This window comes from Carettochelys insculpta, chromosome 10 (genome assembly GCF_033958435.1).
Source record: "Carettochelys insculpta isolate YL-2023 chromosome 10, ASM3395843v1, whole genome shotgun sequence".
Taxonomy (NCBI): domain Eukaryota; kingdom Metazoa; phylum Chordata; order Testudines; family Carettochelyidae; genus Carettochelys; species Carettochelys insculpta.
The window spans coordinates 2,456,531-2,484,406 of NC_134146.1; the positions used below are offsets into that span (position 1 = coordinate 2,456,531).

The window sequence follows — 27,876 nt, forward strand, 5'->3', positions numbered from 1 at the left end:
TGTCGAGTCCATCTTGAACTGGGCCCCTTTTCTCTTGTGTTTCAGGCCTTCTCAGCCACTGTTAGATCGCTCCATCCCCGACTTCACTGCCTTTACCTCAGTAGAAGATTGGTTAAGCGCCATTAAAATGAACCAGTACAGAGACAGCTTCCTGACTGCTGGCTTCACCTCCCTCCAGCTTGTTGCCCAGATGACCTCAGAGTAAGCGGCACTTACAGCGTACACAATTCCACTCTGGCCCAACTCCCACTGACGTCATTGGGAAGCCTTTCATTGATGTCAGCTGGCTCTCAGAAACTGACTTACTCTTGAGATTGGCAGTGTTTCTTAGTTGAGGCGGAGACTTGCCGTTTTGGTGGTAGCTTAGTGTTTTCTCTTCCAGGAAAAGAAACGGGAAATGGAAAAATAATAAACACAAGTTAGTCAACTTTTTTGAACTTCAGAGTAGGTTTGGTTTGAGTATGGAGCAAATATTCAGGCTGGTGTTTGGTTTGTCCTAGAGGTGATTGCAGATGAGCCTGCAAATTCAGGTCCCTTGTGTTAGATTTAGGGAGGGGGCACCTTTTATTTTGCTTTCATTTCCCACCTCACCAGTGACAGTAAAGAACAAAAGGAGATGTTTCTATAACAAATGCCCCTAAATGTGTTAGAGTGTAAAAATTGAGGCATGTAACCAGAACGATCTGTTGTTGTTTTACAGAGATCTCCTGAGAATAGGGGTGACTTTGGCTGGGCACCAGAAGAAGATTCTGAACAGCGTCCAGTCTATGAGAATACAGATGAGTCAGTCTCCGACCTCGATGGCATGACGTCTCTTGTTTTATGGGGATGGGAAAGGGAGGGGAAGCCAGGAAGGGTCAGCGGTGGGAGGGGAGGAACAGACTGACGAGGCAGTGACCCACGTGGAAAGGTTGAATTATCGCCCAAGAACTGTGGCAGCTGCAGACCAAGAACACACAGGACTCACTTCTAACCGGCAGCTTCCGTTTCTCGCTAAGAGAAGCACGCTTACCGATGCCAGGGGAAACCGCGTATTAAATGCATATACATATGTACAAACCCTATATTTAAAAGACAATGGACACAAACCAATGTGCATTGGGAAAATAAGAGACTCCAATCCCACCACCAATGTGCAGTAGTCAAAACTGATGAGAAACAAGGGGCCAGCGGGGTGGGGAGAAATGCAAGATTTGAGTTTCCAACCCAGAGATACCACCCTCGGCAACAACATTCCTTCTCTGTTCTTCTGTTGCTCCCCTGCCTAACCCGCCCTCCCACACCCCCTCCTCTTCCACTCATGACCTGTGCGGGAGCATGTTCACGAGTCTCCACAGCTGCCTTCTGTAATGCGAAGATGTTCTGTCAGCTACCAAAGGACTTCACTGACCACTGCATGGGGGATCCAAAACCAATTCAGTTAATGTCTTCATATTGAAGAAGAGGTGTACCTTCAATAGAAAACCTTGTTTTTCTTTTGCTTGCATTTTTTTGCAAAAGCGGGGGTGGGGGGGGCATAATGGAAAAAGAAAATGGCGTGCGTGCACGTGCGTTTGTATGTGTGTTTTGTCAACTTACTGTGGATTCACGGCTTCTCCATAAGAGAAAGCAAGAGCAATGGCCGGTAAATTCATAACCCCTCCAGCGGAACTGGCAGCGTGGGGGAAGGAGGGACAAGGAATTGGCTTTGCTTTTCTGTCTGGAGCAACTGCACCTGGACTGTTTAATGAGACATATGAGGAAGCGAAAGGAAACCCAACTCTGGGTGTTCGGCAAACCTGGAGGAAGACGCAAGGGAACGGTCAGGCTGGATACTGCACTGGTTTCACGTGGCATTGCTAGGAGATGCACAGTGTTTGTTATGGGATTATTGACGGCAGAGGCAGCAGGAAAAAACGACAGGGAGCGACACTCTGGAAAATAGACTGCTTAGTCCTGCAGCATCTCAGTGATCTGCAGAAGATGGCTATGGAGAACTTTTTTTTTTCCATCCTGTGGGCCTAAGGATCTTGCTATTAAATTACCGACGTAGGTTTCATGACTTCAGAGGTAGGTCCATGTGTTTTCTCTACCCTTGCATCCATCTGTCCTTCCCTACAGCATCTCATTGCTCTCTTGGCCGAAGTGTTTCCACTGAATGCTTTCCATCGTTTGATTTGATTTTTGTCCGTCTCTTTGCTAACTTGATCTGTCTAGTTAAAGTACGAGACGCATGTCAGCGTTTACAGAAAGTGTGCGAGTGGGCAGTTAGCACCTCTCAGGGACAGCTGAAGAGTTTAAAACGAGAATGATTTCCTAGTAAGAGATTTTGCATAGTTCATTGTGTGGGAGTGATCATGCTCCATTGCTACAGTCTTACCGAAATCACAGCTGGCATCAAAACGCGCTCGTGGCAAAGGGAATAGATTTCCTGGCCTGCGGCTCTGAAACCAGAGGTCTGATCAGTCGGCTGAAGAATCCTGCCTGGCTTCTGACCAGGACGAGCTGAGTTGCTGCCAAACTTCTCATACGAGGGCATTTCGGTGGCTCACTAGCTTACACCTGTCCTTGGGACTATGCAGAACTGTAAGAGCCCAGGAAAAAATACACATTTTTTAATCCTTTTTTTCCCCCCCGAGATGGACTGTGGAAAAAGTAACAATTGGGGGCTACATTAGAAAAGGTCATATGAAAGATTTTCTCTCAGAAAGAATAGCAAAAGGAGGGCAGAATTAAAACTTGAGTGGCACTAGTCCTAGTAACGGTTTGTTATACTGGTTCCCAGGATGGCTAGGTTTGACTACTATGCACAGTACTTACTGTGCACAGTAAACTCTTGTTTTATCCAGTGTTCATTCAACTGGAACTCTCAAATAACCGGCACAAACGTGAGCTTCCTGAACAGAGCACAGGAGCAACCCTCCCTCTGCCTCCCCCTGAGTTGCTGGAGGGGCTGCCAGCCCTGGGGCTGCTGGACTTCCCATGAACTTGGGGCTGGAGCTGCTGGAGTTCCCCTGGCCACAGCTGGTGTCCCGGGGCTGGAGCTGCTGGCGGGGCTCTGCAATCCCATCTGAGGGGCAGGTAGGGTCCCCTGCCAGGGATCCCACAACCACCTCCCTATTAAGTGGCATATTTGAACATCCGGCCACCTCCTGGTCCCAGGGCTGCCGGATGTGAAGAGTTTATTGTATATAATTGTAACACACTGTTAAAGAACAGAGTAACTTCGCCACCAGAAAGTTTGACATCTACCTGAATTTTCTGTTGGGCCTCAACATTCTGCTGTGTCGACTACATGAGGGTGGACATTAGGAAAATCTTCCTCGCTGCCAGGGTGGTTAAGCGCTTGGAATAAGTTGCCTAGAGAGGTTGTGGAATCTCCGTCCTTGGAGATATTTAAAAACAAGTTGGGTAAATATCTAACTGGCATGATCTAGACGGTGCTTGGTCTCAAGGTCCCCTCCAGTTCTGGCATTCTATGATTCAGTTATAGGGACGTATATTTTCCAACCCTTTTTCACAAAAACATCTGAGTTTCTCCTGTGTCTGGACGATAAGGTTAGGTCAGGTCTATAGGTATACCGTTTCAGAGCTCAGAGGACAACCTCCCTGCATGTTTACCATAATATTCGTATTTTCTATCTTCAACCCTTTATTTTACCTGTTTACCAACAGGCAAAAGAAAAAAATACCCTGACGCTTGTTTGACACTTTGAAGTTGCCACGGGGGAGAATTAGCCTAATGAAGTGCTGCATATTCACCACAGCACTTCATTAGGAATCTCCCTCCACCCTGATTAACATGCCCCCTTCGACGTTGGGGGCAAGTGTAGACAAGCTTGGAGAGTTCCACCCCAGACACACATTCCATGCAACACACGCTCTGCCTGGTGGCCTGTACCTCTCCTGTGTGCTGTTTGAGGGACACCAGGTACCTTCTTGCTCCACGTTACAGTTTTAGTGGTCCGTCTCCTGTGACCTCAGCAGCCGATCCCTGGAAAGGTTTTTCATGGGGCATAGGGCAGGCTGCCTAGCATCCTGAAACAGTGAGACAAGTTCATTCTGGCTCGCACCCGCACACTGGGTGGTGGGAGCTTGAGACACTTGTGGAGCATTTTCACTATCTTTAGGACACACAGCTCTCTGGTTTGTTCCTTTGCTCCAGAGCTGAATGCACTAGTAGCCGGCGAAGCGGGTCTTTGCCCATGAAAGCTCATGCTCCAAAACATCTGTTAGTCTGTGAGGTTCCACAGGTCTTTTTGTTGCTAGTAGCTGGAGCTATCCTTAGTTACTACCCTACTGCTGCCAGATGGTGTTATGGAGGGCTTCCGGTACCCAAGAACACCTCTTCCTGCGAAGGGGTGGGCTGTGGCTGCTCAGATTTGTGAGATGGGAAAGCCGTCATCTGGCACCTCGCAAAGAGCTGTGGAACGGGGGAACAGGATACCCAACGTGTAAGGAGAGGGGAAGGAGTTGTCGACAGAGGATTTCAATGGGCAAGTGAGGCCTATCACCTGGATAGTCATTACATCGGCAGTTTGTGCTTGTGTTCGGAAAGTGTCACAAAGCCCGAACAAGGAACACATACTAACAAATGCAAAAACGATCTTGTTCCTTTGGTTCACAGCGTTCCCCCCAGAGAAACAGCCCAAGAACAACTGCCCTTGTCTGACAGCAGGAGGGACTGTTCCCAGGCCTGTCTGATAGCCAATCATTAATACCGCTTGGAATTCTCACCGCCAAAATCTGTATTCCAGCATGTTGTCGTGCCAAATACAACATGCATAGGAAACGTGCCTTCCGCATACTAATAGAGTGTGTCGCTACATTTCTATTCATAACGGGGAAGGGAGCCTTTGTGTTCTTCTGATTTCTCTTGTATTAGCAGAAAACCAAAGGTATGAAGCCTCGTGACAGAGAGGCAGAGCAAATACAAAAGCACTACGTTTCTGACTGCCCTGCTGCTGCTTGTAATGCAGAGTAGGGATGCTCCTAGGAGGCAGTTCTTCCCCGAACCTTGTTTCGCACAGTCCCTGTGGTTCATATGCAGTGTGGGAACAGAGCGGAGCCACAACCCTTCTTAATGGGAAATCAATGGGCCCGATTCTGCCCTTTGAAGGCCAGGGGCTCCACACCTATCTGGTTGAGAATGAAATCGATCCCTTGGCTCCCTAAGTAATTGAGTTGCCCCAGGAAGCTACACTAGGCTGTTGAAGGCTACCTGGTTATTTCCTCTGACAGATTACCTTTGTCTCCTCCCCATCTCTCATAGCGTCAGCACTGCAGGTAAAACCTGTGTTACTGCTTTTGGCCACTTATCACTGGCAGTGTGATAAAAGCTATAAACACATAAGGGAAAACAAGGCTCAAGCTCTTCCAAAACATCTCCTGAGACTCCTAAATTCGCCTACATAAGTGGCCGAATTTTCTAAAGTGCTGTACGCCCCAAGGCTTGCACTGGGGCCATGGATTCTCAGAGGTATAAATTGGTTTAGCCGTGTGGCTTTGTGACGGTCCATTAACCATCATCCTGTTGTTCAATTTAATTCTCCTGCCTAGCGGTTAGAGCTCCAGATTGGGTCTCAGGAGACACAGGTGCAACTCCCAGCTCTGCTATGGGACTAGTGCCTGAGTTTGGAAAGTCTCTTTCCCAATCCGTGCCTCAGTACCCCCATCTGTACAATGGGGATAATGACACTGACCTACTTTGTAAAGCACTTTGAGCTAGACTAGAAAAGAAAAGCACTAGGTATGATAGTGATTGAGTTAGAGTTTAGTTCTCTTTTTTTTCCCATGGAACAGATTCCAGTCCCCTCTGTCCTCCTAACTTTGGTAAAATGAGTGGGGCTGGTCGAAAATTTTGTACAGATGGAAATTTTCATGAAACCATTTAGTGGTGATAGAAGTTTTCAAATAGAATACTGAAACCCCCACCTCCACAATGTCTGAATTTGTTTTCTAGTTTAAAAAATAAAAAAAAGACAGAAAATTTCCCCAGGATTCCCCACCTCACGATGTTTTCTAGCCAGAAATAATTAGCTTTTATGTCCAGCTCTAAAGGTGAATAAAATATAATAGCTCCTGCAGACAAGCCTTGCGGAACGTTTCCCTTGGACTTCCCAGTATTTCTCTCTCTCTCTCTCGTGCACACGCTCAAGAAAACACTCCCACAGCGAGTTGTACGGACTCCCGTGTGACTGAGGCCAGGTCAACTCTAGGAGGTAAAATCGATTCCAAAGACTCAAACCCAGCTCCGAGAATTGCATGGATGGAGTCGACGTATCTACCATTGATTTTTGCCGCTGTCCATGCAGCAGGAGGTCGATGGGAGAAACTCTCCTGTCGACTTCCCTTACTCCCCGTGGCTGCCAGGCGTAGCGGGGTGGGCGGCAGCACCATGCCGGTTCGATTTAGTGCATCTCCACTAGGCATGCGAAATCGAACCCTGGCAGATTGACGGCCAGCGCGTGGACCTTCCCGTAAGTGCAGATGTACCCTGAGAGGCTTTATTCCTCCCCCCGGATTCTTGCTGCAGGAATCCTGCTCTCCTGAGCTCCTCTCACCACTGCCTCTTTCTGTCCCCAGCTGGCAGCAGGGCACTCTCAGCACAGGGCCCATGGCCCCGGGGGTTGTTGCTACTTCCAGAAGGCTGAATAACGAGCTGCCGGGCACCATGTGAGAAGACCTGCCCGTTGCCGGGGCTCCGTGTCGAAGAGGTGGAGATCTTGTAGAGGGGTGAAAGAATGGGTGTGATGTAGGCCTAACAGAGAGACCCTTGAGATGTTCTTACTGGCTTTGTATACAAAGGCGCCCAGGGGCATGGCAAGAGATTTGGAGCTACACATACATGAAATCCTAAATACAGTCGTCCCACCCCTCTGCCTGCACATGAAGCTGTGTGTCCCCAAGTGAAGCGTGAGCCGCCCTCCTTCGGTCTCATTTTTGACCAGCAGGCCCCTCGCCATTATTTAGATAGAGATCAGAGGTTAACGGTGGCTTGAGGATACAAGTAGCACTGTCTCCGAGGGGCCTGTGCAAAGGTAAGATGTACCAGGCACGCAAGAGCACCAGTGTGTGATTTCAAATTATTTCCAGAAGCATCACCTTCAAGAGCCATGCCCTCTAGGGTTATCTTCCACGCCAGGCTGGGCGTCGGGCGGGTCTCCCCAGCTGTGTTGACTTAGCCGGTCTGCGCTTTTGGGATAAAGCCCAGTTAAGTCCGGGCAGATGAGACTTTTGCTGGGCGGAAGAAAAGAATGTCTTGAGAACTCTCCTGCCTTGTGAGGTGAGCCAGTGTGGCGGTTGACTGAGCATAAAACCTGAACAGCAGAAAGGCAACATTCAGGCTCCGCCTCACGCTTGGCCAGTCCCTTCTCGGAAGAATTTGCGTTGATAGTATCGCCCCCACGTTTAATTTCCTCTTTTCACCGGTTTCTGTCTCCAAAGGTCTTTCTCCCCCCACCATCTCGACCAGCCGCTCATGAGCGGAGTTCACAGCATGTGGACCGCCACCGCCACGGGAGACGCAAGAAGCGTTCGCCTGTGAAATCCAACCAGCGGGGCTCGCTTTTCTGGATGAGTTTGACCAGCTGCAAGAGCGACCTCTGGGTTTTCAGGCCTCCCTTGGAGCGCCTCGTTTCCCACAACCAGAAGTATCTCACTATGGAAAAACAGCTTCTGTGTAGCAGGGTCCATTCTGCACCGACGGTGCCCGAAACGCGCACAAAGCTGAACCACAGATCCCTGTGTTTCCCCTCCACCGGCTGTAGGCAGCTCAATGCTGTTACCTCTGGAGAGCACAGACTCCTCACGGAACAGGCTGTCCTTACTGCGATGCTTCGTTACCTGCAGCCCACCTGCTCCCGTCCAAGCCCTCCCCTGGCCTCAAAGGATGACTCCAGGAGGGTGGAAAGAATAGCTAAGACCTACCTGTGTGCATGTTTCTTTCAGGTGTTTCTCTCACCTGTCCCACACCCCAGTTAACACTGGGTGGCCCCAGCTCTGGTCCCCATCTCTTAGCCTGGGCAGTGGGCTCTGCTGGTTCGGGGTTGCCTTATATTTCTTGTCTGGTGGGGACCAAAACAGGGGAAACACAATTCCAGAAGCTCTTCCGGGACTCAACTCAGCAGAAAAACAGCCAGCGATACCCTCCCGCTCCTGCCCAGTGATGCTACAGGAGTTCTTCTGGCTGGGGAACCAAATCCAGGCTCAGATGGGAGCTCTCTGCATGCCCTCTATGGCTGCAGGGCTCCAGCGAAGGAGTTCTCCCTGCTGCTGCGTCAGCCCATCTGGCCTCTTCCAGCTCCAAGAGTCCTTCCTGCTTTGTTGACAGCCGCTTCCTTCTCTTCCTCGTCACCCACCCGGTGACTCGCTAGCCCCTTTCCCCATCAGGGCAGGGGTGACTGGCCCTGCTGCCCTGCCCTGCAGCATTACTGGTCTCCAGCCCCAGCAGGAAGGGCTGGTGTGTCCCATACGGCCTCTCGCTGGCCCAGCAGTGAAGGAGTAACACCTCCCCTCTGCTCTGACACAGCCCAGCAACAGCCCCCACGGCCCAGTTGAGGGACTGGCTTTCTGAGCTGGCTGGCAGGCCTGCTATGACCAAAAGGCTGCTGGAGCCCCTGGTGTGGGAAGCAAAGCGGGGAAGGTGGGCCCGGCAGAGCATCCCGCCCACACTTCCTCTGTATATTCAAGTTATGCGGCTCTCCCCTGTGGTTTTACGCCAATCGCCCGCGGCGTCTGCTCTGACCCAACACGTGCTGGTGTCTTGGAGCAGGGTAGCCCTGCTCCTGCCCGTGTATCTGTTCTGTTTTGAGGCAGGCAGGTCTGCCCCTGCCCTGTGGGTGCCTGTTTTGGTTGGACGTGGTCCTGGAGAGTTCATAACCCAACATAATCATTAGCGCTTGAGCTTAAGACACCAGGGCCATCCGGGAGGGTTGGCAGCTCTGCCCTGCCCTGGGCTCAGACTGTCCATGGCTTCTCTTGTCCAAGAGCTTCTGGACTCCTCAGAAACTGCAGTGCAGCTCTGAGCCTTTCACAGGGTGAGCGCGGGGAGCCGGAGCCTGCACCCAAGGAGCTGGTGGGAAAGCCAGGGGGCGGGGGAGAGGCCCAGCAGCCCCTCTATTTCCTGGCCCCGTGGAAGATAAATGTGTGGGTCAGAAGCAAATTGTCCTGATTTCTGTCGGATCGTTTCCCCACCCACACCGTGCTGCTGCTTTGTGCTTTGTTCAGCTCTCAGGGCTTCCCAGGCACCCCAGAGGTGGATGCTGACGTCGGAGAGAGAGAGCCCCTCAGTACCACAGTCTGGCTTCTCATCCTCTCCTGTTCCAGTTAGGATACCTCTGGAGGGAGGGTTCTGCCCGCCCGATGCCAGTGTTCACCATGTGCCGTGCGGCGGCTCAAACGCCACCCCGCTGATTAGCAGGGCAGCCACGGCTGGCTGTTTTGTTTCCACCGCTGGGGCACATTTGCGCATGCCTCAGCGCACATCAAAATTATTCTGCACGTGGATGGAAAAAAATCCCTGTCTGGGTGGTAGAGACGAGGGGGAACCTTGCTGGACACTCCTGGAAAAAGCAATAGCCAGCATCCTCACCTCTCTCAGGCAGCAGAAGAGCTGCAGTTGGGTGTGTCTGTTCCTAGCCCCAGTGAACGGTGCGGCTAGCCGGCATTGTGAGGGGAAGCCATGCACTGCCGTTGTCACTCAGGCACACCAGGCTTTGGCAGGTCTGCCATTGTAAGGTTTTTTTCTTTTTAGATTTCCTCTGCAAAACCGGAGTGGTGCTGACCCCCCACCGCAGCTCCCGCTGATGTCAGGGTTGGACTTGGAGAAATAGACGTGGCACTTGGTAGGGTGGACGGAGGCCCAGGCGCTGGGCTTGGGAGCCAGGTTTAGACACCTCATCAGGGGAGGGAAAAACAAGCCATCTTGCAGCACCTTCAAGACTAACGATTTAATACATTAGGTAATGAACTTTCGTGGGTTACCCACAGAAGCTCATTAGCTAATACATTAAATGGTTAATCCTGAAGGAGCTACCAGATGGCTTGTTTTTTGTCAAGCTTCAGACTAACATGGCACATCTCTCAGACCATCAGAAGAGAGGAACCCAGGTTTCCTTCATCCCAGACAGGCCCTGCCTGGGAATTCACCCTTCCTACTTGGGACTTGTTAAGCCCAGAACATATTACACCCCTAATTCCAGGCACATATTAGCTCCCTAATCTCCATCACTGCTGAATTCCTCTCCCTCTCAGCCCTCCATGGCCGCCAAGCCTGTCCATTTCCCAGGCTGGCGTTTCTCAGGCAGCAGGTCTATCTGACTCTCTCCCTGTTCATTTCTGATGTCTATCTGCTGATCAATCTATTTGTCCATCGCACCTCACTCTTTATTTACTTTGACTGAATCTGTCTTGTTCTCTGGCACTCTCAAATCATGTCCTTTTACTCGATGAAATGCTTTTCAATTGTCAGTTTCATTTCTGCATTTCTATGGCAACCGCAAAATCCCAGCCTAGTCATCGTCTTTTTTTTTTTTGCATGTAGTGGATTTGCTAGGGGGCTGCTGACAGGCTGTACTTCAAGTAATTTATCTCCTAAAGCAGGCTGCTGTGGGGTGGGGAGGGGGAGGAGGCAGAGCTCTGGGAAGGAAGAGCTTCCCCGGTCCCCACGCTGATAGCTTTCTGATTGGGGTGGGGGTGGAGCTTCAAACTTGCCATGAGTGGCATGCAGAGGTGTTGCAATCTCCCTTACAGCTGTGGACAGATGGTGTGCTGCTTGTTAAATGGCTGTTTACAATTCCACCGAGCAGTATCAAGCACTCGCTGCCGCTCAAGAAGCAATTGGAGGTGTGGAAGGCTCTGGCAGCTGTGACAGAGACAAGTGCGGGGATGCGGGGAGGGGAGCCCATGTCTGCACGAGGAATGCGCTACATGTATGTATCACCGCCACTGTCTCGTGTGCAGCCTGCAGCTCCTGGCATGGGCAACCCTCTGGCCTCATGGAGATCTTTGATGTCCTCCTTCAAAACATGCCACAGGGCATGAGCTTCCTGCAGAACATGCGGTGCGTCGTTCTCTGGCCTGGGCCTTGCTGCTCAGACGATACCAGCAGAGTCTCAGAGGGTTAGCCCGTGAGTCTGTAGCTTCACAAAGGAAATCCCCAAGCAATCCTATAGCACCTCAAAGTCTAACGATTTTATTTATTAGGTCACGAGCTTTCGTGGCTCAGACCCACTGCCTGAGATTCTGGAGCAGAAATGAGCAAGCAGCGAGCCCGCTCAGTTTGGTCTGGAAGCAGGGAGAGATGTGACGAAATGGGGCGCGTGGAGATTTTATGCCCCTGGCTAGGTTGCATGTGTTTCCTGGTATAGTAACCTGAGGTACGTGCCTCAGTTTCCCTAGACACTGCATCTGTACACAGTGCGGATGGGAGTTTTAGTGGCGGCTTCACACAACCAGACAATGGGGCTCCAGGCCCTTTGTAATCTTGGCAGCCGGGCAGCACCTTTCTTCCCACAGAAACAGGCTAACGGAGTGAGGAGGGGCCGGGCTGGTTTGCGTTGGAATCGTTGAGTGGGGCACTCTCACCTGGCTGGATCGGGAGGCAGGAGGGTCAGGACCCAGCTCGGGGACCCCTCTGGGCCCCCTCTCCTCAAGATGGATTGTGCTCACTGCTGCTCTTTCTGTGCTGACAAGTCTGTTCTATGCTGCGCGCCTGCTGAGTAATAAACCTTCTGTTCTCCCTGTTGAATGAGAGTCGCATCTGCCTGCAAATGGGGGACGCAGGGCCTGGTGACCTCCTACACCCCACTCTGTAACGTCTGGGGTGCCCATTTCTGCTCCTGAATCTGATGCAGTGGGTCTTACCCACGGAAGCCAATAGAGAAAATTGTTTGTCTTTAAGGGGCTGCGCGACTACTTGGTAACGTGGGCCCAACCTGGTCTTGAAGGATAAGTGTATTTCACAAGTGCCCAACAAAGTCAAACTGTGATATTTCCTTCTGCTCTGGAATTCACCACTCGTTAGAGAATGCCCTCTGGGGAAAGTCAAGGCATGTGCGGGTTAGGCTGCTTTCCGCTAGCGGTAATTAAAACGGGTTGCAGTGTAGCTGTAAGCCAAGGTAAAGTCAATCGCTCTCGTATGAGAGACAATAGCAACATTAGAAATAAGGGGAGGAGGACAGATTAATAGCATTATTATGCGGCTTTTTATAAATAAAGGAAATATATTTTGTGCTGCTAATGACCTTCAAATTAACGGTTCTTTGAAAGCACTTATGTATATTTAATTGTAAACATTGCTGAAAGTCAAAGTGGGGATTGCAGTGGAAGCAGCAGGAAGCCGGTTTTTAAATAAGAGCAAACTCTGATCATTATTTCTGAACCTGTCAGCTATGGGGAGTTGTAATGTGTTCATCCCCCTCTCCACAAGAAAATCATTGGTGTATTTTTTGTGCTTTGAAGAGCTTCGCGCGCTCTCTCTGGGCAATGGCTTGAGATCTGTGTTTGGACTTACTCATTTTCTTCTGTGACTTTGTGCTCATTGAGGGAGTGATCGCATTTATTTGTGTGCCAGTCAAGGAGCACAAAGGGTTCGGGGCTCTCGCCATGTGGGCCACAGTTTAATCGCTGGTGATTATTCATTTAACAGCATGAATGGTTTAGTCTGCCACAAAGGCAGGACTTTTCACCCAGTGATCTCAGAGCACCCTGTAAAGGAGGGTACGTTTTATTATCCCATTCTGCAGACAGAGTAACGGAGGCAAGCAGAGGTGAGGTAAGATGCCAAAGGCCACCCAGGCAGTTGGTGGCAGAGGTCAGATCTCCTAGCCCACAGACTTTTCCCAGTGGAGGTGGAGAGAACAAGAACGGCATAGAAGTAAACAACAGGGTCCTTATTTTCTGAGAACACGTGGAAGGGCTTCTCCTTAATTCCCATTAGCTTCAGTGGGAGCAGAGTCAGGCCACAAACACTTCAGAAAATCCCACCCAAGATACTGAATCTCTCTCTACTGGTGAAAATAGTTTAGCCCAAGAGTTCACAGGAATTCTTTTTGCATGTGTGGTGTTACAAAAGCTGCCCAGACCCCACAGTCTCATGGTGTGAATTGGTAGACTTCCCAAGAGATCTTGGGACAACCTGCGGCATGATGATTTGGAAGAAAACCCCGGTGTCTGTTACCGATGGGGATGCCTCAGGAGCAGGCTGGCTGGTTGGGGCAAGGAATCTGGACTAGAATAAATACTGAGGCTTCATTTACAAAGTTTTTGAGTGATTTACCCTGATCATTGCTGCTGATTTACAGCTAGCACGTACGAATTTGCATTTCTTAAGAGTCTGACTTCCATCTCTTGCTTCTGATGTAGAAAAGCTGCCAAAAAATTTGAACCACAATATGTTCATTTAGGAGTCATTATTTTTAAACATTGAATGTAACATTTAAAAAACTCAGTCGGTTTCCAACTTGAGAAATGGATTTCCAAAGCCCACAATAGATTTTCAAACCCTGCCAAGCAAATTCTAAGTCAGTATTTTCTTCTCTCTTCACCCGCTTTCATTTCTGTGTATTTGGGTTATGTGAGATTAATTTATCATTTAAAACCTTGCCATTCTGAACAGAGTTTTTAATCTTTCTCTCGCCCTTAACCCAGGTGCTCCGTATTTGCTTCTTCAAAGGTTTGGTTGAGTAAGGTGATCCACAGAAGGTTATTCAATTTGCATGTCACAATCTGATTTGCTGGCTCTTCTAGCCGAGCCTGCCAACATGGGTGATGATGATTTAATTCTAACTTGGGAGCCTTCCAGACTCTTTTTCAAGAAGTTCAAGGAGACCCTCTTGCAAAATGCAAAATAAGATCCCCCAAGGCTTTGAATGAGAGAGAACTTAGAGTGAGAAGTGTCCACAGTGACTCTGGGGAGCAGACACAGATCCCCCATATTTAAATGCCTGTTGCCATCACAGCGAAACAACGTGAGCTAAAGGGGTACATCGAGTGGCAGTCCTAAGTTCTCAGCCCATGGCTGCCACTGATTTTCCGTAAGACTGTAGGCAAGTCCCTTTACCTTTCTGTGGCCTCTTTCCCATCTCGGACATTGTCATATTTAAACTGTCAAGTCTTTGCATTTAAACACATTAGAATGGTCAGACTGGAGCAGAGCCACGGTCCGTCCAGTCCAGGGCCTTGTTTCTGACAGTGGCCAATACGAGAGGAAAGTATTAAGAGCCCTGCCGCAGGCAGATGTGAGACTGGAAGGTCTTTTATAATGTGCTTACGCAGCCCCCTAGCCCGGTGGAACCTCCAGGCGCTACTGAAATATGACTCCCGCTAGAGAATAATGGCAGGTTCTGGGCCCAAACAGCTCTGAAAGAGGTTATTCTTGTGGTGAATTAGTCCTGGCATTATGCCAGCCTGTCTGAGAAGAACTTGAGAGGCTTGAAACAGGATCAGGTTTTTAACTTTACATCTTGTTTCACCTTCCTCTTTTTGTGTGCATTTCGGTCAGGCGTAATGTGCACCGGCAGCTGTCTGTCTGTCAGGGTGTTTCTCTGCTGATTGAGTGACTGACTTCTGCAGTCCTGCACGGACCAGGGGGAGGGTCTGTTCCAGCCAGGCTTTTTGTGCGCCAAGGCGCATGCTGGCATTAGTAGATTCCAAAGGTGTTTTTCATCAGCCAAATACATTGAGAGGAATGGTGAGAGGAGGAGGCGGAAGGTTGGAAGGAGGAAGAGATGATGGAGGAAGTTGTTGACTGCTCTTCCAGCAGCTCTACGCTGGTGGAAGTCTTATGACTTCTGCACGGCTGACATCTATGTAAGGACCAGGAGAACCAGGCCCAGTCGGTTTTGTTATGTGCATTTGCCAAGGTTTGCCCAGAACGGGGTGGGCTCGTTGGCATTTCCTCGTCATCTATTCTGCAATGCCATGCGATAGTCATTAGCAATCAAATAGAGGCAAGCCGGTCTCAGTGCCCTTTTCTTGGCTGGATCTCAGCATTCCTACTCCTATCCCTGTGTAACACACTGAGGACCAGGTGCTACCACCCTTACACACCGTGAATAGCGACCACGTCCAGAAATAGCGGCACCAATTTCACCAGGGCTGCCAATTTCACCAGTGCCTTCACAAGGTGCTGCTCAGGAAGAGTGGTAGAATTTATAGCCTCGAGTGTCTCAGCTCAGATTCCTCACCAAGGCGTTACCAGTTAGGATTACCTGTGTCTTCTGTCTGGCTTCATTTTCCTTGCTTTTCTGAGGTTGTCAGTCGGGCTGCCCTGTGTCCTTATGCTTCTGACAATGTACTCCTTCTGTGACTCCCCCCCCAAGAGAAGAATATGGTTGATGGTGAGTAGGATGAAGGAGTCTGTAGCTGGTGTTCTCTAGCTTTCTGTGACACTCATCCTATTCCCCACCTTTGCCCACCTATTTCCTTGCTTCTGCAGAAGCATTCCAGCCCTTGTGTCAACAAGCGAAGGCTCTGAGGGTTTCTCCTTGGGCACTTCCTACAGTTTTGCTTTCTGGGTTTCTCCCAGTGATCCAAGCCACTGATCAGGTCCTGGAAAGTTTTCTTCTGGAAAGCAGATGGCCTTGCACTTAAGTCAAATGTACTTCTCCAGGTTTTCATTCATGAGCTCTGGTGCATCAGCTCCCCTTGGTGTCCAGGCTGGGTTCCAGTTCAGCTGGGCCATTTCTCCGAAGGGATTGGTGGGACCTCTCATTGCCTGCCGGCATGACCAGATGGCAAGTGTGACCAGTCAGGCTGGAGTGGGGTCACAGTTACCCCTCAGAGACAAAGCCCCAAATATTGGGGCTGTCTCGATAAATTAGGGACCACCAGGGCCCCTATTGTTTGTATACTTCAGCTAGATCTTCCCAGGGAATTCCCTCTGCAGCTGTCCAGAGTCTTCATGCAGCATTGGCCTTGATCTCTGCGGTCCCCTCCAGCCCCCTCACCAGTTCACCACCCCAAGGAGCGGCTCTCAAGCCACGTGCCTAGGAATGCCCATTCCCCCAAACCAGCCACGGCACTTACATCTGCCCTCCGCTCTGAATGCAGCAGCTGATGTCCCATTTGTATTCTCCTTGCAAACACCCCCAGGGAGCCCTGTGGCTGCTTTCCCCCTCCTCTGGGTGCCTGCTGAAGCAAGGAGAGGAGAGAGGGACTTACTGGGAGTACCTCGGACTTCATAATCCCACTTCACATGACGTCACAAACCCCCCTCCCAGTGATGGTCATAGGCCAGTCATGTCTCCATGGAGCAGGAAGAGAAAGGGCTGCGCTTCCTCTTCTTACCATCTCGGCACTCAACCACCCCCTGTTCCAAGGGGAGCCGCAGATGTGGGACGATGAGGGATGCAGAAAGCCAGAGAAGAAGGACGTAGAGCAGGAGCAGAGCATCCGTGTGGTTTTCTTTCTTTGTTCCAGAAAAAGTACTGTGATGTTTTGTTGCCCTCCAGGTCTCTTAACATTTGCAGAGGCATGAGAGCATGAACATACCAGCTGGGTTTCATTCCCAGCCCAGGTCATGGTAGTTCCTTCACTCAGTGACCAGCATTGGATGAGGTAGGAAGTGGAATTTCCTGATGCCAGGAGATGCAGCTCCTTACACATAGTGATTAAAGTCCAGTAGCAGAATAGCATGATCAAAGGAATCCAGTCTCTACTGGCTATAACCTCATCCAAACTATTACCTTCAATAGGTCTCCTCCTTTGCTGTTTGCCCTTTGCCAGGTCAAAGGAGTTCTTTGCCTCCTCTTCCTCTCTCTGACTCGCTGTCCTCTTTGCATTCTGCCTTCCCTCTGGTTTTGACGTTTCTGTGTTGCTATCAGCATGCCTGCAGTGCCACAAGGCTACGCTTGGGACAGCTATCCCACATGCTGAGTGCTGCCTCGGCAGGTATTGAGGGGCAGTCCCCACCTGCTGGGAAGGGTTTACAGTAGAAAAAGCCAGCAGCTGGGATGGAAGGCAAAAGGACAAGTGGGGAATGTGCCATGCCTGGGGTCACATAGCAGCTCTCTGGAAGAGGTGGGAACGCAGCCCCTGTCTCCTGACTCCTCCAATATGCACTGGCCCACAGTCTTTGCTTTCATGAGGGTATTTTCGTCTGTGGAAGTACTTAGCTGAAGTCAATCCATTTACACCAAGTATGAATTTCTCCCTCCGTCGACAATTATTCTCAAGGGTCTCATTAGGCAATTGAACCCTTGTTTTGAAGGTGGGGAGTGAGGGCATGAAAATGATGGTTAACATCAGTGCAATTATCAATGCTAATTAGTACTGAGTGGGACTGACAGCATGAAACACAGACCATGCCAAGCATTACATTTGAGGAGCAAGATGCCTGGGGAATTTCACATCGGAGAAGCAGACTGAAGCTCTCTGGAGCCTATCACAGGCATGTGGGCTTACAATCTGTACAAGTCACTTCTTTTCCCACTTGCCAACTTGTTAAAACAGTTTCCCAAGTTCCTGGGCCCCTCGTCTAATCCATTTAGGAATGAGCTCACCCAGCACACTCTGCATTTTGGAATCACTTCGTTCTGATTTCACCTCGGCAGCCCCGAGACTGCATTAGCTGGAAGAGTCGGGAGGCCTGACTCTTGCTGTTGAAGAGTGGATCGTCGAATGCACAATTTCTCTTACAGTCATTTCTTGACTGGGCTGGATTTTGTTCGGCACGCAGATCATTGGTCTCTTATTTGATTACTTATCTCTGTATGACTTATCTCCTATTAACAAGTAGCAAATCTTAGACTCACAGAATACTAGAAATGGAGGGGACCTCGAAAGGTCATTAAAGCCAGTCCCCTGCCCTCCTGGCAGGACCAAGCACCATCCATACCATCCCTGGTAGACATTTATGTAGCCTGTTCTTAAACATCTCCAGTGGTGGATATTCCACAACCTCCCTCGGCAATGTATTGCCGTGTTTAACCCCGCTGCATGTTGCAGAGTCACAGAGAGGTCACCATGCGTGTTAGTCTGTATCCTACAAAACAGGAAAGCAGTCACGTTGCCCTTTGAACTCCAGACTGCGTTAGTCTTTAAAGTGCTGCAGAACTGCTTCTTTGTTTTTAACCACCCTGTCACTTGGGAAGTTTTCCTAATGGCCAACTTACACCTCCCTTGCTGCAACTTAAGCCCATTGCTTCTCAGAGGCCGAGAAGGATAATTGATCTCCTTCCTCCTTGTAACACCCTTGGAGGTACTTGAAAGCTGCTCTCTTGTCCCCTCTCAGCCTTCTCTTTTCTAAACTAAACAGACCCAGTTCCTTCAATCATCCCTCATAGCTCATGTTCTCTGGACCTTTACTCATTCTTATTGCTCGTCTCTGGACCTTCTCAGTCTTGAAACGTGGGGCTCAGAACTGGGCGCTGTGCTCCAGCTGAGGCCTGACCAGCATGGAGTAGAGCAGAATTTCTTGTTGTGTCTTGCTTATGACACTCATAAAACCCTAGACCCATAGAATCCTAGGGCCGGAAGGGAGCATAGGAGGTCATCGAGTCCAGCCCGTTAATACTTCCCAGAATGACGGTTGTGATATTTTTGCAAGAGCATCACAGTGTTGACTCACCATTAGTTTGTGGCCCTCTGTGGCTGCTAGAGCCCTTTCTGCAGTGCTCCGTCCTAGGCAGCTTCCTGTTCTGTAGGTGTGATGCTGAGTGGTCCTCCCTGAGTGGAGCACTTTGCATTTGTGCTCGCTGAACTTCATCCTGTTTGCCTCGGACCCTTTCTCCCATTTGCCCAGATCATTTTGAATTCTGACCCTGTCTGCCGGAGCCCTTGCCAGCCTCTCCCACCTGGGGATCCCCTGCAAACTTTATAAGTGTACTCTCCAGGCCATTATTTAAATCGTCGAGGAGGATATTGAGCGGAACCAGCCCCAGAACTGACCCCTGCGGAACCCCACTTCTTCTGCCCTTCCAGCATGACTGTGAACCACTGATAACCACTCTCACCGACTCTCTATTCTTTGTGCAGTCTTCTTGCCCTCTCTTTGGCTTTAATGTCTATGGAAATTAACAAGCTTCCCGTCTCTCACACCTGGCAGGGGAGCAGTGTTAACAAAGAGGAAGCATGTTTTTTCTCTTAGCTACTGGACGACCTCCCTTCAGGGAATCAAAGCCCCATTTGCCTTAATTGTGGCTGTCAAATTATCTTCCCTGTTAAGTGTGAAACTGCACTTCATTGACAATTTGGGTTTCCCAGGGAGATGGCTTTGTAAGGGCTGATCCCCAGGGAGAGCTGGTGGGAACCGTTAAAGAAACAGTGATTGCATAGCCCTTCTCTCCCCACAAACGGAGGATCCATGTTTATGTTCTCCCGTATGTCTTCACTGATTTATGCTCCTGCTAGCGTCCTGGCAGCCTCTGTTCCCTAGTGTTCTTGCATGGCAATCCTTGCGGGAATAACAGGCATATTTTCTTTGCGCTGGTTCCGTACTTGATCGAGTGCATTTCCTGCAGCTGTGAAGTCTCACTACGCTTCTTACTTTATACTTCTGCAAAGCAACCCACTTTTCAGGGCCCTTAAAGGTGAGACTGCGATGTGCTCCCAAAATAATGGAAGGCGCATTATGATGCGGTCGATACCAATAGGAATGTTGCTGGCCGTCGTGTTGTAGCTGCAATGGTCCCAGAGAGACCAGGTGGGTGAGGTAATATCTTTTTTCCTGACCAACGTTTGTTGATGGAAAGGACAAGCTTTCCACGCGCTGTGACGCACGGAGGCTTGTTTCTTCTGCCAGCCAGGGTAGCTGAGAGAATTGCTGGGTGCCTGGGCAAGCGTGGGGTGAGGGCTGACTCTGCCCTCCCAGAAGGGGCAAGGCCTTGGGTGGAAGGGGTGGGGCTGAGTGAAGTTGACCCTTAGTGCCACCCAGACTGTGGCATGTCCCCCCACTCCCTCCCACCCTAACAAGCTATCCATTTGTGACACCTGGAGTGTACCGTGTGCCACCACGGCAGCAAGGAAAATATGCCTATTATTCCCTCAAGGATTGCAGTGCCAGTGCCCTGGGCCCTTTTGAATCGTAGAGTCATAGAACACCACAACTGGAAAGACCTCAAGAGGTCGAGTCCAGTCCCCTGCCCTGACGGCAGGACCAAGAACCATCTAGGTCATCCCTGTTCCTCAGGCCATGTATCCAACCTGTTCATAAATATCTGCAATGAGGGAGATTCTACAACCACCCTTGGCAATTTGTTCCAGTGTTTGACCACCCTGACAGTTAGGAACTTTTTCCTAATGTCCATCCTAAACCTTCCTTGCTGCAGTTTAAGCTCATTGCTTCTTGTCCTATTTTCAGAGGCCAAGGAGAAAAATTTTTCTCCCTCCTCCTTCTAACACCTCTTTAGGTACTGGAAAGCGGCTGTCATGTCCACTTAGAGCCTTCTCCTTTTCAAACTAAACAAACCCAATTCTCTTAATCTTCTCTCGTAGGTCATATCTTCTAGACCTTTAATTGTGTTAGTTGCTCTTCTCTGGAGCCTCTCCAGTTTCTCCACATCTTTCCTAAAATGTGGTGCCCAAAAGTGGACACAATACTCCAGTCGAGGCCTAACCAGCGCAGAGTAGAACGGAAGAATGACTTCTCGTGTCTTGCTCACAACACCCCTGTTAATGCATCCCAGAATTACGTTTGCTTTTTTTTTTCCAGTCGCGTCACACTGTTGACTCATACACAGCTTATGGTCCACTATGACCCCTAGATCCCTCTCTGCAGTTCTCCATCCTAGGGAGTCACTTCCCATTCTGTATGTGTGAAGATGATTGTTCTGCCCCTAGTGGAGCACTTTGCATTTGTCCTTATTGAACTTCATCCTGTTTTCCTCAGGCCATTTGCTGGAGCTTAGGGGAACAGCCTCCTTTGCCCCCTACTCTCTCTCCCATCACTAGGCCTGCCTCCAACAGAAGTTGATCCAGTAAAAGACAGGAACTCACCTAGCTTGTCTCTATCAACATCAATAACGCATGGCCTTTTATAGACCTCTACTTCTTCACGGGTGTCTCCTAGACGCTACGTTGTACCTGACAACAGTGCTTATAGGCTGAGATCAAAGGCTCAGTGTTATTTTCTATGCTGCTTCTTGTTCTGCAGCCTCATCAACGCTTCTCAGCTCCTCCTTGTAGTTCTTTCAGTGCCATGACTAACATCTGCCATCTGTGCTTTCTTTTCTCTCTCCTCATGCTGGGTAGGGTGCAGACACATAATGGGGTTCCTCTCTGCCTTGTAGAACCTGCACTGTGAACAAATAAGGCGGGCAAAGCTTATACCCATTTTACAGATGGGCTGGAGACACTGTGACCCAGATCCTCAAGGAGCCAGAATACTTTTGAGACTCTAGATTGGATTGAAATAACTTGCCAAAGGGCACACAGGGAATGTGTGGCAGGGCTGGGAATAAAAGACCCCTCTCCAGTGCCTGAAGCCATATGAGCTTTCCTTCCTCTCCCTGAAGGGTAGTTTGCCTTGTTTAAATCTAACATGGCCGAATTGGGGGTGGTGGTACATCACGGTCACCCCTGACCTCAAGGCAACCAGGCGGATTTACCCAACCGAGTTTCTGGCCCAGGAGACATGTCCACATTAGTGAGGTGTTAAATACCACCTGCTATGTTTGAAGCGTGACACCTTTGGTAAAATATAACTGGGATGAGCGTCCAGTGCAGAGTTCTTCAGCAGCACAGGCTTTCTACTTCCATTAATGTTAATGTGAGTTGTGAGGCTTAACGTCATCTGAGCGTGGTGTGGAAAATGGACCCTGGTGGGTAAGAAATACATGGCTATGTATTTTCTTCCATATAAATTATCCTTTGAGATAATCTCAGTTTCTCTCTCCCCACTCATCTCTGCTTCCTTCCCTTTTTTCTGTTGAACTCAAGATTACTAAATAAAAGTTTCATTAGTACCTAGGTGGGCTCAAATGATTTTTCTTCAGGACAATGATAAATTTTAATAGGAGGAAAATGTCAGCCACAGCTGGAATCATTTTTAAAAGCGTCAGTAAGTCAGGACAGTGGTACAGAAGCCCTAGTATAATTATGCTGGCAGTCCCCAGTTATCGGTAGCCAAACAAGGCTACTCAGCGGTCAATTGCTTTGTTATTTAATGTGGCGGCTTTATATTTCCAAGGTGCAATTGGATATTAAAAGCTTCTTTGCCCCCCTGAAGTGACTAAATAATGGGATTTCGCCTCCGTGCTGCAGTTCTCGGCTGCAGTGTGAATAGGAGGGGCTCCCAGCGTGGTCTCGGTTTTGCTGGAATCCTCCTAGCCATTTTCTGGAAAAAGGCCGTTTTTCACCGAGGAAGAGACAGTCTCTGGAGAGCGCCCAGGCCTCACTGAGTTTCCTGTTCTCCTCAGGGTTGCACATGTGGTCCAGAGCAGGAGGCGTGGGGGAACTGAGGGGGTGGAGTCTACTTTGGGGTTGTCTCCCTCTGCACCTGGAATCCCTGCTAAATGGGCACAGCAAGCTAGCGCAGGGTCTTAGCCCAGGGCCTGTGCCCAGATTTCAGTGAATGTGGATTCCGCGCCCTCTTCCCCCCAGCCCTGGAAGTTGTACTGAGTGTCGGTTCTAGGTGGGCACAGAAATATCATCGTGTCACACCCCCCCTGCCAACCCCTGCCACTTAGGAACTGTGCCCAATCCGTTCTAGGTAGTCACGACAGATCCTTTCCTTCGAGAGAGACTATCCGCAGCTCCGTTAGGTTGGGCAGAGAATTCTGATGCCAAGCAAATCCATGATGAGATCCCTCCTCATGATCACCATAACTCCACTCACTGGCCATGGCGCGCTCTCTGCCCCATGTCCCTACCCTGTTTCTTCTGCTACCTGGCTCTGGGCGCAGCTGACCCATCGGAGACAGCCCTAGCGAAGACTGGTGGAGCTGAGCAGTCAGCCTGGTTAGTTTTAGCCTCATTCAGATCTGTGGCCCTAGATAAGGGGAACCAGGGTTTGATGACCAGTGCTTTCAAGGATGTGTGAGGGAGCCATGCACGCAAGTCACACGAGCACCTTGGAAACTCCCGGTGTGTGCGGTTAGTTTTCAGCAGTCAGAAGTGTCCTGTGGCCAAGATGAACCGCAGCGTGACTGAGGCTCCAAGTTGCCGGGCACCCTCACATCTCACTTGTCCTCTGCCCATGGAAGGCTCCCCCTAGGACTTAGTCTTTCAGACTAGCATGGTGTACAACCTCCTCCACTTTTTCAAATTAACTGACCCCAGATTTTTCTTTTGTCCTCTTAAGTACGTGATCCATCTTCCACTTGCACCTCGCCTGCTGGCAAGGCATGTGGGGCTCACGTCGCCCTTTGCTGACTGGCCCACTTGCACCTCGCCTGCTGGCAAGGCATGTGGGGCTCACGTCGCCCTTTGCTGACTGGCCCACTTGCACCTCGCCTGCTGGCAAGGCATGTGGGGCTCACGTCGCCCTTTGCTGACTGGCAGTCGAGGCTCGTGTGTGTGGTGAGGGAACCCTTGTTTCTGCCCTTCCTGGGCGGGGACTTCTTTCCCGGCAGAGGCCTGCGTAGCGTATGCAGTTCTGTGCTCCTTAGGAGGCATTTGAGGTTTCTAAACCACGTGTGTCTTCAGCTCAGGGTCAACGTTTTGCTTTGTTGCATTCAGCTGCACGGGCCTTCTTGGTGGTTTTACCTCAAGGTGACCTCCTGGCCTCAGCTCCCGTGAGGTGACAACTGAGTAGAGAAGGGACGCTTTTGTGTTGGATGAGGTAAACAGCCCTGTTCCCCTCCAGGGGCTGGCCTGGGTGAGTTTACCTCTCGCCTGCCCTGTTCTTTACCTCAGGATTGCTCAGGCCGCTGAGTTATCCTGGGGTGAAAATGCTTTTCTGTGGCAGTGAAGTCGAGGCCAGAGATCGTTATCCCAGTGCCAACATGGCCTGGCATGGCAGTGGCGTTGTGCCTGGTGCTGGTGGCCGTGTTTGTCTCGCCCGGAGGTGGCCGACACTCACAATGCTCAGGGTGGCGGCTGCTGCCGCCTCTGCCTGGCCCCACGCTGCCCCCGGAAGCAGCCATCTCTGGGAGGGAAAGGGAGACAGCTTTGTGTTGCCCCCATCCCTAGCACTATCCAAGCAGCTTCCGTTGGCCAGAAACCAGCCAGTGGGGGTGGTACGGGCGTGGGGAACACATGGAGCCCCTCTGTGGGGGTTTCATGGGGGGGGGCAGCATTTCCAGGAGCTGCGTGGGGCCAGGCCGAGGCAGCTCGCCTGAGCCCCCCTGCAATGCCGAGCGGGAAAGTGCCTCTGCCAGGACTGCTTAACCTGAACAGCAGTGGGTCCAGAGCAAAAGCTGAGATCCAAACCTCCAGGACTGCCAAGTAGAGCAGAACCAGAGCCGGTTATCTGCTGTGCTCGTGGCAAATGGGCCTCTAGCCCCCGGGAACACCTGCCAGGGAAGCTGCCCAGTGAGAAGGTCCTGAAAGGTTACTTGGTTGTGCTGATGGTATTTCTTGCTGAGAGCTGAAAGCCGCAGCAGGGCGCTGAAATGGAGCGAAGGAGTGGGGAGAAGGAGGCTGTTTGCATCTGATGCCAGAATTCACACTGATGGAGCCGTGCGGTGTGTGAGAAAGGCAGCGGGAACAGAGGCAGTACTCGGGCAGGAGTTATTACCTGTGCAGCATTAAGCAAACCCTGTTTTATTAAAGTTATGGCTCACGCTGGCACTAGAGCAATAGAGGTGTCAAGTCTCCTGTTACCAACTCCGCAGCCTGGGGCACACATTTCAGCAAACACAGCCAAGAGCTGAAGCTAATCTCCAGCCCAGATGGGAAGACCAGGGGTTATTACCGCAGCCTAGCATAAAACCAGAGGGACAGAGGAGAAGACAGTCACAGCTGTATTGTGTCTATGGACGGAAAGGAAAGTATCTCAAGAATAGTAACAGAAAAGGCCCCGTTGACAGGTGTACTCACTGGCACCTGGACATGCGGTGCGGAACAGGGGCAAAGGGGGATTTCCATTTAACCTTCTCCTTTTTGCTTCAGGGTCATGATCATCTAGGACCCATGTGGGAGGGAGGTACCTTTTGGTGGCGGAGGTCCCGTAGGAATCAGTGGGCCTGTTTCATTAATGACTTGGCGGATGGAGTGGAGTGGGGAGTATGCTTTGGGGGTGATGCCCAATGGGGAGGATTTGCAAGCATATAGTCCTCATAAATTGGTGAATTCGTTTAAAATTAAGAAGATGGGCTGTAATTAAGACAGTTAGGAACCTCAGGAGGTTACCTCTGGAGGCTGTGGCATCTTGGTCTCTGGAAGATTTTAAGACCAAGTTAACGGTCAGGGATGGCCTAGGGAGGCCGAATCCTGCCGCAGCAGAGGGGAGGTAGGTTAGGTGACTTCTCAACTGCCATCCAACTCTCCACTGAAGTCCTCAGCATTCCAGTCCCCACCCTATCTGCGATTCTCTTATCTTACCCCATGGTTGACCCTGGCCTTGGCTCCACCTGCAAAGCCAGCCTCAGTCATAGGCTGCCCAACTTTTCCTACAAACATCTCCGCGCTTTCTCCTCGGTCATCCTTACAGGCCGGGAAGAAAAACGCCCCATCCAAATCTACAAACTCACCTTTTCCTCCGGGTGTCGCCTTGAAATTCCCCTGTGCTGTCATGCTCCCAGAAAACTGCCGCTGACGAAGGGTTAGGTAGCAGGCGAGCTGCAGTTCTTGTGACTTCTGCTTCTGCCTGTTACTCTTATGAATTACTTATGACATCTGCTTACTGTCTGCCCATCCTGCTTGCTCGTTTCTTTGGCTCATCAGCCTATTTCATCTTGTCTGTTGAGCTGTCAGAACCCTTTGGGACCTGGACTTTTTCTTTTACTGTGAGTGTGAAGGATGCTTGGCTAGAACTCGTTCAGACATGGGGGTTTTCTGTGTGAAAAATGGCACCGAAAACAAATGGATTGTTTTGTGCACAAATAGGGAAGTGGTTCCAGTATTTTATTTTGTCAGGTTCTCTGTTAGTGGTACAAACACGGAGATTTCAATAAACTCTGTCCCCCGATCCACTGTGGCGCTTCATAGGAGTAATAATTAAGGTGCTTGATGTCCTTATGCCCCCTTATGGGAGAGACTACATTTCCCATGATGCTTTGCGGTCATGAGGCGTTCCCCAGAGCACTGTGCAGATCAGCCAGTGGGAAGACTGTGGTGCATCTTGGGAGACGGACTCCAGCCAGGAAGCACAGTCCGTTGGGTAGAACAAGGGCAGCAGTTTCCCCTGTGAGAGCACCGGTGAGGGAGTGTGGCAGCTCCCACTGACACAGCCTAATGTCAGCCAGAAACGACACGTTTTCATTCCGTTCAGCCAAAGGAAATGTTTTGATCCAGATCCACTCAGGGCAAAAGGAATTATTTTATTCTGCATTCGCAAAGGCAAACTGAGCATGTTTCACGCAAAATCAACCTTTTTCCTACAGACAACTTCAATTCGTGCAGGAGACACATTTTTTTTATTTCAGTTGAAATCTTTGGTCAGTGGTAAATGCCCGATGCCTGTGGACAGAGGTCAGAAATAGTCAGAGCATTCTGTGCCATCGTGCAGCCTGGATGAGATTTCCCAGGAGCCTTCCTGCTAAGGAGTCAGCACGCTGTCACTGAACATCTGCGTGTAGCGGCATGTGACGTTGAAGCCTGAGGCCCAGGCTTCATGATCACAGGCCTCCAAAATTGTGCGTCCCGGTGCCAAAGATGTACCCAGTTTAGATCGGGCACGCCCATGACTTTGCTGAGCTCTTTCCTATGCTGCCAAAGCATGAGCGGCGTGAAGAGTCGGGCTGACTTTTTATTTGTATTACCATAAACTCATTTGTTCCTCACTTTGCTTTGCTCCTTTTCTGTTGTAGGGGGACTACATCAATAATTCGTCTCACAAGGAAATGGGGACAGAAAAGGAATGCTCATCCCCATGCTGCCTTCCGCCATGTCCTCTGGCAAAGCACCCACATGACCGCAAGAGGAATGCTGACCTCTCCGGTCAGGCTCTCCAGCCGAGGACTCGGTCTGTCCCGATGAGCAGAGGCGGCGGGGAGCCCCCACCTCAACAGCATGCACTGTGCCAGCGGACAGACACCCTGTCCTGTACATAGTCAATGAGACGTCTGTACCAGATTTTGCCCCATTGTACTTTTTTTTCCCAATTCGTTGATTGTGTTGAAATTGTCAGAGTTTGTAATGGTAACTTTCAGAGAATATTGTACTAAAGAGAAAATTGCACTCAATAAAAATGATGAAATAAGCCTGATCGCTTTTCTTTCCCCTCCGATAGATGTTATCCTTCCCCCCTGCCCCCCGTTTCATTTGTTGACTTAGAACTGGTTAAATACTGTAAACGTATTTTTTTTATTAATATTCGTTTGAAGCCAGATCCTCAGTTGATGGAAGTCAGCATCATTTAAATGCACCTATGCCAATTTACATGGATTTGTCTCTTGCGTTTTGAAACGAATCCATTTCGGACTTTATCCCCACCTCCCCCGCCCCCTGTAGCTGCTTCTTGCAGAAGTCCGGGGGGCAAGTTTTAGTAGAATGGCTGTTCAAAGAAAGAACATTTCAAAGACTCATGCATGCGTTTTCAGGGAAGTTGCATCTTGATACCTACTTGGATGAAATGTACTTCTCTGAACCAGAGATAGCATAAAGGTTATGTGGCACTGAATCCCTACTGGAGGCTGGCAACACAAGTTCTATGTACCGCTTAAGCCAAGATTTTTAAGTGGGCTATCAATAGGTCATGAAGTCCTGTGTTGGACCTCTGAATGGGATGGATTGCGCTATTGTGTGCGCATAGCACCATCAGGCCTTTCATGCTGAAGGAAGATAGAAACAGTACAATTACCTGTTTGACTCATCATAACTAACTGCTCACCTGGGTTGGGGGAGAAGTCTCTG

The 27,876-nt window shown here is 50.1% G+C and overlaps 1 protein-coding gene across 2 annotated transcripts in view; it reads left to right on the plus strand.

Moving 5' to 3' along the window:
• Nucleotides 1–27,217, plus strand: part of EPHB1 (EPH receptor B1) — a 271,605-nt gene extending 244,388 nt beyond the window's left edge. For both annotated transcript variants that reach the window (XM_075004741.1, XM_075004742.1), the window contains exons 15-17: nt 46–201; nt 701–2,049; nt 26,832–27,217. In XM_075004741.1, coding sequence (XP_074860842.1) covers nt 46–201; nt 701–809 — 265 coding nt within the window. In that variant the 3' untranslated portion in view covers nt 810–2,049; nt 26,832–27,217. The remainder of the gene's footprint in view (nt 1–45; nt 202–700; nt 2,050–26,831) is intronic.
• The last annotated feature ends 659 nt before the right edge of the window (nt 27,218–27,876 follow it).